At 46.8% G+C, this 15,789-nt stretch overlaps 1 protein-coding gene and 1 long non-coding RNA gene across 3 annotated transcripts; one reads left to right on the top strand and one right to left on the bottom strand.

Annotated features, from left to right (window-relative positions):
• Positions 1-9,314: 9,314 nt before the first annotated feature.
• LOC124702108 (THO complex subunit 4A-like) lies at positions 9,315-12,151 on the top strand. Of its 2 annotated transcripts, none has more exons than XM_047234213.1 (5): positions 9,315-9,647; positions 9,794-9,937; positions 10,603-10,671; positions 10,754-10,955; positions 11,035-11,069. In XM_047234213.1, the coding sequence occupies exons 1-5, from the start codon at positions 9,441-9,443 to the stop codon at positions 11,052-11,054; spliced, it is 642 nt and encodes a 213-aa protein (XP_047090169.1). In that variant the 5' UTR covers positions 9,315-9,440; the 3' UTR covers positions 11,055-11,069. The 2 variants fall into 2 exon arrangements, with proteins under 2 accessions (XP_047090169.1, XP_047090168.1); XM_047234212.1 differs by lacking the exon at positions 11,035-11,069 and adding an exon at positions 11,571-12,151 and having other exon boundaries at positions 9,316-9,647; positions 10,754-10,932.
• A 1,545-nt stretch (positions 12,152-13,696) lies between these two features.
• LOC124698490 lies at positions 13,697-13,972 on the bottom strand. Its single transcript, XR_007000985.1, has 2 exons — positions 13,887-13,972; positions 13,697-13,853 (listed from the first exon to the last, which is right to left on the bottom strand). It is a non-coding gene; the product is annotated as an uncharacterized LOC124698490 (long non-coding RNA).
• Positions 13,973-15,789: the final 1,817 nt, after the last annotated feature.

Here is a 15,789-nt window from a genome sequence, read left to right on the forward strand (position 1 = left end):
CCTCTCGCGTACCGCTTCGGGTGAGTTAACTCACTGACGGGTGGCCCTTCACCTGTCAGCTGGCCCGTAGAGAAACTGGGCCGGCCCATCTCTCCCTCTCGCTGCATAGTCCATTTATTTCCCGCCAGCCCACAGTTTGAATTCAAATTTGGAAAATAGAGAAATACCCCAATCTGATACACACTTTGAAATTCAATAGGGACAAATCTACTAGGCCAATTTCTGCAAATTTTATATCTTTGGAAACCTTAGGAAATTATCTACACAATGCCACTGGTTTGAAACCTAGATCTGCTATATAATTAAAGTGAGAAAATAAACAAGGCAGGGACTTTTCTGCCTTAGAATAATTCTTAAAAATCAACCAAAAATGCTTTTGAGTTGATTCCAACTCCTATAATTCACATTTCACTTGTACTAATGGTTTATGCAAAAATATGCCATGCTTACTTTGAATGATCATGGCCTAGTTGATTTAAATGACTTTATGGCTATTCTAGTCAAATATATTGTCCAAAACTATTAAGAAATATTATGAGAGAATTTCTCTCATTTAAATCTTGTCACCACCAACTTCCAATGAAGTAGAGACTCTGGTCAATTAGGTCTCATAGGAATTGTTGGTGATATTAAATCTTTGCTATGCTAGAATTAAATGGTATGAGGTGCTCACCTCATTGAAATCATTTTCTTAAATGATAAGTGTGAAGAGGTTGATTCTAGTCAACCTAGGTCACATATTATTCATAAGAGAAATTAAATCTTAATAAGATAATGAGAGGAAATTATTTTTCTTAAATGATAAGAAAAACCCATCCACCAACGTAATAGTAATGTGTGATGCTAGTTTAAGTGTGTGAACCATGTTTGTGCTTAGTTTAATTAAATAAGTTTGGTGTGATGATTGTGTACCCCGTATTCGTATTTTAGACGCTAGTACCGAGGAGTACCAGGAGGAGGAGGAGGAGGAGGTCTACTTCCAAGGAGAAGAAGACCACTTTGACCAATACCCCAACCAAGGCAAGATAATACTCTTGCAAAGTGCAAAGCTCACCATGAGCAAAGCATTACCCATTTACTTTATGCTTATGATCCTAATTCCCAGTTTTACTTTACAAGCTTTATTTACTTTTGTTTTATCAAAGTACTTTTTGAATTATGATTCACTTGGTTAGTATTGGATTAGTACAAGAGTATCAAAGTTAGTCTAGAAGCAAAGCAAAATACTTAGCACCCCTCCTACATAGATGCTAGTGCTAAATTAAAAGTGACTACTCTAGTTGGGAACTTGTGAAATGAAATGACTTTGAAAACCTTGGAATGATGAGTCATTCTATTGAAAGATTTTGAAGGTGAATATGATCTGTGAATGACTTGGTGAACTTTACAAAAACTGATGGTTGGGTTCGGATGCGATACCATTCCAATTTTACAAGTACCCCCACAATACCTGAATCTGGGTAAGGCTTAGCTGGAAACTTATGTATTTTAGTATGGGTTCCCTCTGAACAAGCGTCATAGGGGTTATGCCGAGGCTGCCTCCATTGAAAGTGAATTGACGTGAAATGAGGTGAATGTCCTACCCAAGCCCTGTGCAGTTCCCGGGTTGGCGGTTTGCTTTCACCGGGAGGCCAAGCTCATGGGGAGAGGTGCCTATACTAGAGTGTGTAAATGAAAGGTTAGGATTGGTAGTTCGCGTACTGCGTACGATAAATCAGGGCCGATTACCTCGACGAACTATTGCAATTGTTGTGGCACAAGTGTACAACCTCTGCAGAGTTTAACCTATTCGAATAGCCGCGTCCGCAGTCATGGACAGTTGGGAAGGCCATACTGTTCCGTCATCAGAACTTGTCTAAAAATATGAACGGTGAATGGTGACTTGAATTGAAAGGTGACTTTGACTTTGAATCACAACTGAGTTGTGGGAATGACACTAATGTTCCCACTTGAGTAAGTTAGGCAAATGAAGAGGTTTTGTGTACTAAAGTGCTTATGAAATAAAACTGGCTTTATGCAAATGAAACTAGAGCTTAGAACCCCCTTACTATAGTTGATAGTGCTTACATTAGTATTAGTTTGCGAGTACTTTAAAGTACTCATGGCTGTGTCCCTGGCTATTCAAATGGCCGGACTATGAAGAGGAGTACCGAACCCGGAAGAAGGACAAGCGGGACGTCTACGACAACTAGGACCACTCCCGACGTCAACGGTTGCTCGTGGAATAGATGGACCACGACCGCTACTACTTCGCTTCCGCTATGTGTTTTGTAATAGGATCTCTAGATCCACTATGTTGTATTAAGACTGGATCATGTGATCCTTTGTTGTAAGATGATTATGTGTTGTAATGAATGATGTGTTGTGATATCAATCTATTATGTCTCGCAAAAACAATATTCCTGGGATTGCGACGAATGGCATAATAGGCATCTGGACTTAAAAATCCGGGTGTTGACATGTAGTTTAAACCTATTAGTGGAGAACTACCGTAGAGCTTTTTGAAATTTGGTTTGCATGATTGGTCTCTCTAAGGTCTAGATATTTTATGGTAAAAGTGTTTGAGCAACAAGGAAGACAGTGTAGAGTCTTATAATGCTTGCAATATGTTCTTATGTAAGTTTTGTTGTAGCGGTTTATACTTGTGTTTGCTTCAAATAACCTTGCTAGCCAAAGCCTTGTACTGAGAGGGAATGATTCTCGTGCATCCAAAACCTTGAGCCAAAACCTATGCCATTTGTGTCCACCATAACTACCTACTATGTGGTATTTTTGTGCCATTCCAAGTTAATACTTCATGTGCTACCTTTAAACAATTCAAAACTTTATTATTCCTTATTTGTGTCAATGTTTTATAGCTCATGAGGAAGTATGTGGTGTTTTATCTTTCAATCTTGTTGGGCGGACTTTCACCAATGGACTAGTGGCACATCCGCTTATCCAATAATTTTGCAAAAAGAGCTGGCAACGGGGTTCCCAACCCCAATTAATTAACTTTCATTAATAATTCTCTTCACATGTTTTGCCCTGATTCATCAGTAAGCAACTTAATTTTGCAAATAGACACTCCTCCATGGTATGTGAAATGTTGGAAGACACCCGAGGATTCGGTTAGCCATGGCTTGTGAAAGCAAAAGGTTGGGAGGAGTGTCATCCATAAATAAAACTAAAGTACATGTGTAAACAAAAGAGAAGAGGGATGATCTACCTTGTTGGTAGAGATAACGTCCTTCATGGGAGCCGCTCTTTGAAAGTCTGTTTGACAAGGGGGGTAGAGTGCCCACTACCATTCGTTGACAACAACAAACACCTCTCAAAACTTTACTTTTATGCTCTCTGTATGATTTCAAAACTTGAAAAGCTCTAGCACATGATTTAATCCTCGCTTCCTCTCGCGAAGGGCCTTTCTTTTACTTTATGTTGAGTCAGTTTACCTACTTCTTTCTATCTTAGAAGAAAACACTTGTGTCAACTGTGTGCATTGATTCTTACATGCTTGCTTATTGCACTCATCATATTACTTTGTGTTGACAATTATCCATGAGATATACATGTTGAAAGTTGAAAGCAATTGCTGAAACTTAAATCCTCCTTTGTGTAGCTTCAAAACCTTTTATTAAGAATCTATTGCTTTATGAGTTAACTCTTATGCAAGACTTTTTGATGCTTGTCTTGAAAGTACTATTCATGAAAAGTTTTTGCTATATGATTCAGTTGTTTAGTCATTATCTTTTTGTTAGCAAACTATAGACCATTGCTTTGAGTCACTACATTCATCTCATATGCTTTACAATAGTATTGATCAAGATTATGTTGGTAGCATGTCACTTCGAAATTATTCTTTTTATCGTTTACCTACTCGAGGGCGAGTAGGAACTAAGCTTGGGGATGCTTGATACGTCTCCAACGTATCTATAATTTCTTATGTTCCATGCTAGTTTTATGACAATACCTACATGTTTTTTTCACACTTTATATCATTTTTATGCATTTTTCGGGACTAACCTATTAACAAGATGCCGAAGTGCTAGTTCCTGTTTTCTGCTGTTTTTGGTTTCAGAAATTCTACATAGAAAATATTCTCGGAATTGGATCCCAGGAATACAGGAGTCAATATTTTGCCGAGACAGACCCAGAGAGCCAGAGAAGGGCCAGAGGGGGGCCAAGGGGCCCCCACACCATAGGGAGGCGCGGGCCCACCCCTGGCCGCGCCACCAGGTGGGGAGGGCACCCTGGGGCCCCTCCGAGGCCGCCCTTCCGCCTATATATTCTCCCAGATGCGAAAACCCTAAAGATATCGGTCTTCCTCCACGAAAAGTTACGTAGCCGCTGCCATCGCGAAGCCAAGTTCGGGGGAGAAGTCTCTGTTCCGGCACACCGCCGGGATGGGGAAGTGCCCCCGGAATCCATCTCCATCGACTCCATCGCCATCTTCATCGCCATTGCTGTCTCCCATGATGAGGAGGGAGTAGTTCTCCCTCGAGGCTGAGGGCTCTACCGGTATCTATGTGGTTCATCTCTCTCTCCCATGGTGTGATCTTTATGTGATCATGAGCTTTGTAATCTAGTTGAATATGTAGATGTTACTCTTGTCTATTATGCACTCTAGAGGTTACTTTAATATGAACTCCGGAGTCACTCTCCACGGTGTGATGGTGACAGTGTGCGCATCGTGTGTGATTCCTTTATGACGTTGTGGAGCTTGTTTACTCCGGCTTGAGGTGTGCTTTTGCAGCCCTACACAATGAATGGTGTTTGTTATCCAACAAGAGAGTGTTTGAGAGTAGCATTTATTTATTCAATTATGTGATCATTGTTGAGAGTGTCAACTAGTGAAAGTATGATCCATAGGCCTTGAAACACCGTTTCCAACAAATTCTGCTACATGTTCGCTTGCTGCCATTTTTATTTCAGATTGCAATTACTACTTATAATCATCCATATTACTTGTATTTCGCTATCTCTTCGCCGAACTAGTGCACCTATACATCTGACAAGTGTATTAGGTGTGTTGGGGACACAAGATACTTCTTGTATCTTAATTGCAGGGTTGCTTGAGAGGGATATCTTTGACCTCTACCTCCCCGAGTTCGATAAACCTTGGGTGATTCACTTAAGGGAAACTTGCTGCTGTTCTACAAACCTCTGCTCTTGGAGGCCCAACACTGTCTACAGGAATAGAAGCGTGTGTAGACATCACACGGTCGCGAACTCTGCGCCGTGGGTCGCCACCGTCCGAGCGGGCACGCTGGACCGCGACTTCCCGGCGTACGTCACGCTCCCAACCAGGGCGCGTCTGGCCGGCGTGTCCCTCTATGCCGGTCCCGCCCAGTCCGCCCACCCCGTCATGCTCCCTCTTGTTTACGGTGGCGGTCGCGACAATGCGAGCAAGCTCTGTCTCTCGGGCATGCTGGACCCGGCCTCCATGCGCGGCAAGATTGTGCTTTGCGACCGCAGCGTCAACGCGTGTGTGCAGAAGGGCGCTGTCGTCAAGGCCGCTGGCCAACACAGGTTCATGTGGCTCATGTTTGACCTCACGGCGATGTTCGTATTTGGCGAAGACCCCAGCTGCCTCGCCGCCGACTTCCCGCGAGCCCCCTTCGTCGCGACCATGGATGATGCCGAGGAGGTGTTGTTCCTCCGGCATGTGACGCCCATCGCGTGGATAAGGATCCATACCTGCCTAAACATAGGCGACCACAAGAAGATGAACTAGGCTCGGCAGGTGCTCGACGCGTCTATCCCAAGCTCGTCTCGCTCCGGCGGCAGCGGCGTAGAGACATGAGAGAGAAGCAGAGACCGGACCATGTGCGCGGCTCAGCCAGGTTCTACTTTGCCAACGCACTCAGTCCACGTGGGCAATACCACTCACCTAAACAGCTAATGCAATCACAAACCACTTGGAGGGGGTAAATTAACTCAGTAATGTAAACTTGAGGGGGTTATTGTGTCCTAGGTAAAACCTGAGGGGGTTCTTCATTCCAAACGTCGAACTTGAGGGGGTTCTTCAGTGAGGAACTGTACCAAAAGGAAAGCGGCTTAAAAAATATTTAGGTCAGTCCAAAGTACCCACTTGAATGGATCTTTTCTCAAGGCTGTATTTGTCGCTATAGCTGCAGCAGTGCTCTTTCATCTTTCTATTGTCTAAGAATTTTATGAAGCAAGTTAATTTAAAAATTATACTATGTTTCTTAAATCAGTACAGATACAGTGTACATAATGTTGCTTATTGATTTTTTAAGTGTTAGTGAATTGATTTTTTACAAGGAGGAGCTTGTCCTCATGCAATTGAGTTACTGATGTACGACTTCGACCGAGAATCTCGATGTACACTAGTCCAAGAACAAGTATTTCGGGTTCACTAAAAGGTTCTTTCAACCCTACTGTTGTGTTCATATTAGTACTAACTCTACCTGTGTGCGCGAAGGGCGGTGCGGGTGTTCCCAGGGGCGGCGGAGGCTCGTCTTCGGCCAGGCAGTGACGACGCAACGCGCCCAGGGTGCTGCGAGATGGAGGCGACGACGGTGTAGTGGCCGCTGAGCCTGTTCGTGAAGGAGATATGCCCTAGAGGCAATAATAAAGTGGTTATTATTTATATCTTTATGTTTATGATAAATGTTTATATATCATGCTAGAATTGTATTAACCGAAACATTAGTACATGTGTGATATGTAGACAAACAAGAAGTCCCTAGTATGCCTCTTAAACTAGCTTGTTGATTAATGGATGATTAGTTTCATAATCATGAACATTGGATGTTATTAATAACAAGGTTATATCATTGTGTGAATGATATAATGGACACACCCAATTAAGCGTAGCATAAGATCTCGTCATTAAGTTATTTGCTATAAGCTTTCGATACATAGTTACCTAGTCCTTATGACCATGAGATCGTGTAAATCACTTATACCGGAAAGGTACTTTGATTACACCAAACACCACTGCGTAAATGGGTGGCTATAAAGGTGGGATTAAGTATCCGGAAAGTATGAGTTGAGGCATATGGATCAACAGTGGGATTTGTCCATCCCAATGACGGATAGATATACTGGGGGCCCTCTCGGTGGAATGTCGTCTAATGTCTTGCAAGCATATGAATGAGTTCATAAGAGACCACATACCACGGTACGAGTAAAGAGTACTTGTCAGGAGACGAGGTTGAACAAGGTATAGAGTAATACCGAAGATCAAACCTCGGACAAGTAAAATATCGCGAGACAAAGGGAATTGGTAATATATGTGAATGGTTCATTCGATCACTAAAGTCATCGTTGAATATGTGGGAGCCATTATGGATCTCCAGATCCCGCTATTGGTTATTGGTCGGAGTGAGTACTCAACCATGTCCGCATAGTTCTCGAACCGTAGGGTGACACACTTAAAGTTGGATGTTGAAATGGTAGCACTTGAATATGGAATGGAGTTCGAATATTTGTTCGGAGTCCGGATGAGATCCCGGACATCACGAGGAGTTCCGAATGGTCCGGAGAATAAGATTCATATATAGGATGTCATTTTATGTGAATAAAATGTCGCGGAAGGTTCTATGGAAGGTTCTAGAAGGTTCTAGAAAAGTCCGGAAGAAACCACCAAGGAAGGTGGAGTCCACATGGGACTCCACCTCCATGGCCGACCAACCCTAGTGGGGAGGAGTCCCAAGTGGACTCCCCCAGGGAGCCGGCCACCCCCCACATGGGAGGTGGAAATCCCACCCTTTGGGTGGGAGTCCTAGTTGGGCTAGGTTTCCCCTCTTATGGAAGGTTTTGGTTTCGGGTCTTATTCGAAGACTTGGACACCAACACTTGGGATCCACCTATATAATGAGGGGCCAAGGGAGGGGCCGGCCACCCCAAGACCACAAGCTGGCCGCCCCCCATAGAGTGGCCGGCCACCCCTCCCAAACCCTAGCCGCCCCTTCTCCTCCATATAGTCCGCGAAGTTTAGCGAAGCTCCGTCGGACTTCTTCACCGCCACCGACACCACGCCGTCGTGCTTCGTCGGATTCAAGAGGAGCTACTACTTCCGCCGCCCGCTGGAACGGGGAGGTGGACGTCGTCTTCATCAACAACCGAACGTGTGACCGACTACGGAGGTGCTGCCCGTTCGTGGCGCCGGAACCGATCGTGATCAAGATCTTCTACGCGCTTTTGCAAGCGGCAAGTGAACGTCTACCGCAGCAACAAGAGCCTCATCTTGTAGGCTTTGGAATCTCTTCAAGGGTGAGACTCGATACCCCCTCGTTGCTACCGTCTTCTAGATTGCATCTTGGCTTGGATTGCGTGTTCGCGGTAGGAAAATTTTTGTTTTCTATGCAACGTTATCCATAGTTCGGCCCATATCTAGGCCCTTTGGGCCACATCTGGGTTGGTGGCGAGCGGGACTACCCTGTATACCGCGTGTTTTGCAGGCGACGATGAAGGTGTTTGTGTTGTGATTTGCGGCGACGGGGCCGGTCTGTTGCAGCGTGGCGGCGGGATTTACGGGTCCCATCTGGGTATGGCACGACTCTCTTGGACTAGTGTGCCTCCATGGGGGCTTTGCGGGGCCTGCTAGGCCCGGTCGACCCAACTAGGAATGGTGTGACTACGGATGTGTCCGTTCAACTACCACCTTTGGCGGTGGAGGTAGTTTCCTCCCGCGCGGCCACGATACTGTTGCCACGATTCAAGCTATACTTTTCTCAAAGGCCTCATGGTGGTAATCGCGGTGAGACGATGATGGAGGCTTCATGACCGCCCTCACGAGTCGAGTTTGGTGGTGTCGAGACCGAGTCCTCACGGGGCTCCGGTGCAACGGATCGCCCGGGGTTGTCGATAGGGTTTTTCGGGAGAAATCCTTATCATTGTCAGCTCGCCCGACACCAACACGGTGTGGCCCGCGGGTGGTAGTTGACGATCCAGTGATGGCATCGTGGTGGAACTTCTATGGAAGGAGCAACGGTTGCGGGTCACCTTTGTTTAGTTGATCGGTCTGTGCCTTCATTTTGTGTTTGAGCGTACGTTTGTTGCTGCCCAGTATTTTCTTTTGCTGCGAAACTTATTGTTGTATCGTGCTGTTGGATGTCAAATCAAATACGGAGTACTAAAAAAAAACAAGTTCGGCATAACGGACTCGAGGCAGATTTGGAAGCCTGGAATAACGGAACGAGCCCAGTTATGCAGAGTCCGGTCCGAGTCCGACCGGCCAGAAGGGCTCCGAAGCCGACCCAGGCAAGGACTTGACTCGTGCGCCCGCACCGCACGTCAGACGGCACCACCACCACGCGTTCTCCCTACGCGTACCACGGCCTAATATATTCTTATCGCGCCCGCCTCTCCGCACAAAAATCTCCCAAATTCCCCACCACCTCGCAAACCTAATCACCCTTTCTCCACCAAATCCCAATCGCGACCACCTCCTCGTCAAGCACCTCCAGATCTACCCCGCCCCAGCAGCCATGGCGGAGACCCTCGACATGACCCTCGACGACATCATCAAGAACAACAAGAAGGGCAACCCCTCGTCCGGAGGCGCTGGCAGCCGCCGCCGCGGCTCCGCCTCTGGCGGCAGCGGCGCGGCCGCGGCCGCGGCCGGGGGCGTCGGCCCCAACAGGCGCGCCTTCAAGAGGTCGGGGAACAGGGCGGCGCCCTACCAGCCGCCGAAGGTACGAACCAATCGCACGGACTAGGGTTTGCGTCGTCGTCGTCTCCTTCTTCTTCGTCGGCGAAGGATGGCCTTCCGTTTTCGCCGGGGCGGCGGCGGGAGAGGATGATCCGGTGGTTTTCTCACTCTGGTGTGAACGCGATCCAGGCTCCGGAGTCGGCGTGGCAGCACGACAAGTTCGCGGACGTCGGGGCGAGAGGCGGCGCCGGCGGGAGGGTCTCGGCTATCGAGACCGGAACCAAGCTCTTCATCACCAATTTGGACTTCGGCGTCTCGAGCGAGGACATCAAGGTATACACGCTACCGGATCTGCACTTCGGTTGGTTGTTTCTATGTAATTGGCCTCATAGAATCTCGTATAGTTGCTTGGGCATGGTACTAGTTAGGCTGTTTTCTAGATCTGGCACGAGATCTAGTATAAATCATTAATACTTGTGATTTGGTCGTTCTGCTAGCCTCAGTCTGTTGTATTAATCGTCGTTACTATTTTTGTTTGCGTGTTTTTTTGTATGACTTGCTTTAGCTTTCAATTGTAGTCAACCGGTAATAGTTATTCGGGAAGGTGCGACTTATTTGAATGTCTGTCTGCATAGTTTTAGAGCAGAAATCTATGTCTCAGTATTTCTGTTCTCTCTGCACTGCCATAGCCTTGTTTTGATCTGTGTGATACTGATGTTGTAAGACGTCTTCTATAATATATTGTACCATTTGCTTCATAAGTTTATGGTGATTCTCGTTAGGTTGAACTTGTCTCTTGTATGGGCCTTCAGTTTGTAGTGTACTCTCGTATGCTAGATATGCTTATCTTCTATAAAACGCACTTGCATTTTCTTGTCTATAGGAAGTATCCATCAAATTTCATGTTATTTAAAACTTAGTCAAACTGTAGTGTCATAGCTTGCTTACAATGGTCAAGCACAACACTTCCTGAGTTATGTGTTCTGTCAATGGTGTAGGAGCTTTTCTCTGAGCTGGGTGATCTTAAGCGATGCTCCATTCATTATGACAGAAGTGGGAGGTCTAAGGTACATATGCAGTGTTATGATTTTGTTTGTTCCATGCGTTTGTTTTGTCTGATGCCTGACATTCCTCTTTTTGTTGTTGCAGGGAACAGCTGAGGTTATATTTGCCAGGCGTGGAGATGCTAATGCAGCGTTGAAGAAATATAACAACGTGCAACTTGATGGAAAGCCTATGAAGATAGAGATACTTGGGACCAACACTCCTACAGCTCCAGCTGCACTTCCAGCCAATAACGGAAACTATGCTAGGAATGTTTCTAGGAGGTATGCTCGGTTGGGCCCAGCTCTTTTTTGTGAATTCAATCCGTAGCAAATTGAAAATCTGCATTTGTATGTTTGCTTGAATTGCGCATAAAATGCTGAGCATATTTGATGTTAAATGTTAGGGATGGTGATAGAACAATTGTTTACTGTTATGTTATTTCTGTATTGCAGAAAAACAATTTCATGTGTTCCATCACACCATGCCCATAAATTATTGTCCAGTAGTTTGACATCAAATGTAATGCCCAATACTGTTGGCTCTTATGGTGATTTTCATGTTGCAACTGCCAAGAGCATCATTTTTTAATTATAAGGGTATTTGCTGAAGCAGTATTTGAACTTCAGTTTTGGAAAATCTTCCATATCTGCCTACTTAGGTTATCTAGCAAAATAGCTTGATTTGGATCACTTTCTTGCATTATTGACATGCTAATATGGCCGCCTTTGTTACTCTGTCTATCAGTAATGTGAGGTATAGGTCTACAGTACTGTTGATTAGACATCATGTTCTGATTCACCTCATCTTAAGCAAGCAACTTGTCCACATTGCTTTTCAAAGTTATCTTTTGAGGGATTTTTATCCTGTGTTAATATTAATATGTTTCCTGCCTTACCCTACTCCACTTCAATTCTTACAGCGCACCAAGGAGTGCCCCAGCTGGTTTGCCACAGAGTAGACCCCGTGCAAGGGGTGGAAGGGGTCGTCGTGGTGGCGGTGCTGGCGGCAGTGGATCTGGCGGTCGTCGTGGGAAAGAGCGTAATCAGCCAAGGTCTGCTGAAGAACTTGATGCTGACTTGGACAACTATCATGCAAGTGCGTCACCGATGCAGACCTAATTTGGTATCTTCACAATGTTGATATTTCAACATAAAATTTGAAGGGGGTGCTGCTTTGTTCCCGCTTTTTGTGCTTCTATGTTCGAGGGACAACAAAACCTTTTGCTTGTCAGGCTCTGCACTTACTGAATTGTATGGGTTTCATGTGTCTACATAGAACTATAGTTAAGTGGATGCTGGTCAACACTACTGTTATGAACATTACTTGGTTGCCTTTAGTTTCTGTGCATTTCTCTGCGGAGCGCAAGGACTAAGGACCATCTGAGTTGCTCCTCAATGTGAAAGTTATTGAAGATGTACGAGGCGCTCAACTTCCTTTGCCAAACCCTTTGTATCATGGCCGAAATTCAGATGTGCCATTGGTTATCAAGTTATGCCTTTATTTGGGGTGTCATTAATCCATTGTTTGCCAGACACAGAAGGTTTTAAGTTTCAGCCATCTTTAGTAAGAGGTATGCATATTTCCTGTTTGTTTACATTTCTTTAGTTAATTTGGCTTCTTCTGTATTGATATGCATTATTCATGGATTTTAATGATCACTCTCTCAAATTGCAGGTGGCTGCTACCTTTTATTTATATTCTTCTATTCTTCTTTAGAAGTGAGTCTTACCTGCGTGATCCTTCCGTCTTCAGCCTACTGCTTGAAGAAGCATCAAGGTTCAAATCTTGCCTTGCAATCAGCTTTTACAGTTAGAGATGTCTATCGGTTTGATGGTAGACATGTAGAGGTGCAAATCTTCCATTGCAATCAGCTTTTACGGTTAGAGATGTCTATCAGTTTGATGGTAGATTTTGCCATCCTTTGGGACTGGTTTGTTGGCCCTTGTTAGCAGCTGCATTATTTGTATGCATGTGGGTGGGCCTCTCTTTGAAATTCAACTACATCAACGTCAACTAATCTGGCTGATCTACTCAACTATGCTGGGAAGGTCCATACAAGGGGGCCTTGTGCTTATGCACTCCAAAACTGAAAGGCCAGCCTTGTATCCATATTCTTCCATGGGAATCTGAAGCGTATGATGAGTAGCTTGAACCTGACAGATGAGTTGATGGGTTGAGCTTGCGAATATTGCAACGTTTTTGGGACAAGGGTCAGCTGCTGGGTTAAAATTACATAGTTTTGATGGCATAATTTTCCGTAGGAATATTGCTTTGTTTCTGTTAGTTCGCTCCTGTTATTTTTTTGTCAGGCGTGCTTTCTATGCTGTACTATGATTGTTTGCACCTTTGCATAGTGCTCTGTTTAAAAAACAGTGCATATTTGCAAAAACAGAGAAAAGCAGTATTATCCATCAATTGTGGGTCGTAATTGTCTGCAACTTGCATTGTATATATTAGCATTTTGTTTGTTTCAAAAAAACTCAAAAAGTCATGACATAAACTGTTTTCTAGTCAGTTGTAGTTGTCTGGCTGCTGTCTAGGATTTGGTCATGCAAGGGGAAAACTATTGATCAACCAACTGACGTCTGCAGCATTCTGGAACCCCAGCTTCACGGAGCTGTGTTTTTCAGAATTTTTTGTAGTGACATTTAATAGCGTTCTCTACGAAACTGGCTTGCTCTGGCCCGAACTTCATTTCGAGTTTCTGGTAAGAAGAACATGGAACAACTGACGCTACCAATTTGCACGACACGACAGCCTTCCATGTCATGTTACACAAATAACACAAGGAAATGGTACACCTCGGTAGCTTGAGTATTTCTCCGTTTGGAACTTTTAGGATTTAATTAGTTCAATAATTAAAGGGATAATCCTCCCTATGTAATATCCTGTGCGGTTGCTTCGGCAACCGTCACGGTGCTCCCACGAGTAGAAACCGTCCCCGACGGTTGATCCCGAAACGCCTCCTCCTCGATATGTCGGTTTATAAAGGCGACGTTTCACCTTGTATAAATAGTTGTTCATCAATGGAATAAACATAGTTGATTCATTCATTGTCTCTCTCTCGCTCGATTCTCTCCCGATTACTCACAACACGTTATCAGCACGCTCTACATCTGAGCGATTCGAGATCGAGAAGAACAGGAGGAGAAGAACAGGGGAAAAGGTGAGAATCGGAACCATGCCTCGAGTTCCGATGTACCTGCTTCTTCGCCTCCTTCGAGTTCCGATGTACCTGCTTCTTCGCCTCCTTCGCGCCGACGGCCGTGGTCGTCGCTTCGTCGCTCGCCACCGCCGCCATGGTGTGGGAGGAATCCGGCGCTTCCAGCGCCATGTGCGCGACGACCTCCGCCGCTTCCGGCGTGGAGGTTGGAACCGCCGGGACTTCCGTCGCCATCACCGGAACGGGCTCTCGAACCGGCCCGGTGCGGCCCGCCGGCGCCTCTCCGGCCCGTCGTGCCCGACCGGCTTCTCGCCGGTCCGGCCGCACCAAGCCTTGACGCCGACGAGAACATCGACCCGGCGCTAGTCTGCTCCGCCGCCGCCGTTCGGTGCCCGGTGCATGGCCGGGTAGTATGCCCCCTGCACCAGTACGACTTCGCCATCCACGACGCACCGCTGCAGCCTCCGACCCGAGCGGTTGTTGAAGCAGAAGCCGGCGCGCCGCTCCCGAGGTCGCTGACGGTGGCACGCGCATCGGACGCGCCCCCTCGTGCAGGTTCGCGACGGCGACGCGCTCGCCTTCGTCTCCGCACCAACCGGGGCCTCCGTCTTCACCTTCGGCTCCGGCGTGAACGGCTCCTCCAACCACGCAGGTTGTCGATGTCGACGCCGTCGCGCCGCGCCTGCCGTCCCCGACGCCGGCCACCCCTCCGCCTTCACCGCCCACTGGGGCTCGTCGCCGTCTCAGGGCCCTTGGCGCCCCGGCGGCGAGCTCGCCGTCGAGCCGCCGCTACGGCACATGGAACCCTGCGGCGCTCGGGCTCACGAACGGCGTCGCAAATGGAGTCTCCAACGGCGTGGCTTCCAGCCACGGCCTCCTTGGTGGTTCCTCCTCCGAGGAAGACGACGGAGCGCCTGGTCCCTCTGCCCGTCGCCGGTGATTGCATACGCGGATGGCAGGCCTCGTGCTCTCCGCGTGGTTCAGTGTGTAGGAATTGGGGATCGAGAGCCTGGGACTTGTTCCTCTCTCTCCTTATCTCTTCGACTGACCACTGACCAACAGAGTGCATACGTGCCATGTGCATGCGGCACAACAGCAGACTTTCTGTCTATTTAACTAGGAACTTACTTTATTGCTTCGTCAGTACTAGTTCAATTTGGGCGATTTGCACAAAAATAACCCAAAAGTGAAAGAAAAGCACAGACTGACCCTCCGGCGAAACTATTTCACCCATCTAATCCTTTTGTGTGGCGCCCCACACATGCCAGTGTGGTGCCCCTCCTGCCGGCGCCACACACCCAGCCGACGTGGCGCCCTCGACGCTGAGTTGGTGCGCCCATCCGACGTGGCAGCATGTGTGGCGCCCCTCCCATCGGCGCCACACATGCCCTTACAATTGCCAGAAACATACTGTGAGACAATTCGTCTGGGATTTAGCCGTTCTGCGAGCCTCTACGTGTGGCGCCGATGCCACGGGCGCCACAGTAGCATGTGTGGCGCCGATGCCACGGGCGCCACACATCCACTTAAGTGTGGCGCCCGCGCCCGCGCCCGCCCCAGCCCGACCAGACCTCATCTTCTCTTCTTTCTTCTCTGCTCCCACGAAACCGCCGCCGCCGCCCGCCTCCCCTTCGCCCCCCCCCCCACCAAATCGACCAAGGAATCGTCAGATCTATCCGGCCAACTCCTTCCTCCTCCATTCCTCAAGGTATTCCCCTTCGATTACCTCCGATTCATCCACTAGTATTGGTGGATTTGGTAGATTTGGGTATGAACCCTAGACATGGAAATTTATGTTGGTGGATTTGGATATGAACCATTGATATGGAAATCAATGTTGGTGGAATCTACATTGTAGTATATGTGTTTGAACCAAAGATTTGTTGGAACCCTAGATATGAAATTTTACATGTATGTGTTGAAATCCTATGTATGTATGTGTTGAAATGTCTAATATTTGCCTAGCAAATGCATT

This window comes from Lolium rigidum, chromosome 3 (genome assembly GCF_022539505.1).
Source record: "Lolium rigidum isolate FL_2022 chromosome 3, APGP_CSIRO_Lrig_0.1, whole genome shotgun sequence".
In the NCBI taxonomy this organism is placed as follows: domain Eukaryota; kingdom Viridiplantae; phylum Streptophyta; class Magnoliopsida; order Poales; family Poaceae; genus Lolium; species Lolium rigidum.

What these genes read in the sequence shown, in the direction of transcription:
- LOC124702108 (XM_047234212.1), top strand. Translation starts at nt 9,441, where the DNA reads ATGGCGGAGACCCTCGACATGACCCTCGACGACATCATCAAGAACAAC. An exon ending in ACAGAAGTGGGAGGTCTAAG is followed by an intron (nt 10,672 to 10,753) that starts GTACATATGCAG and finishes TTGTTGTTGCAG; the next exon opens with GGAACAGCTGAGGTTATATT. An exon ending in GCTAGGAATGTTTCTAGGAG is followed by an intron (nt 10,933 to 11,570) that starts GTATGCTCGGTT and finishes CAATTCTTACAG; the next exon opens with CGCACCAAGGAGTGCCCCAG.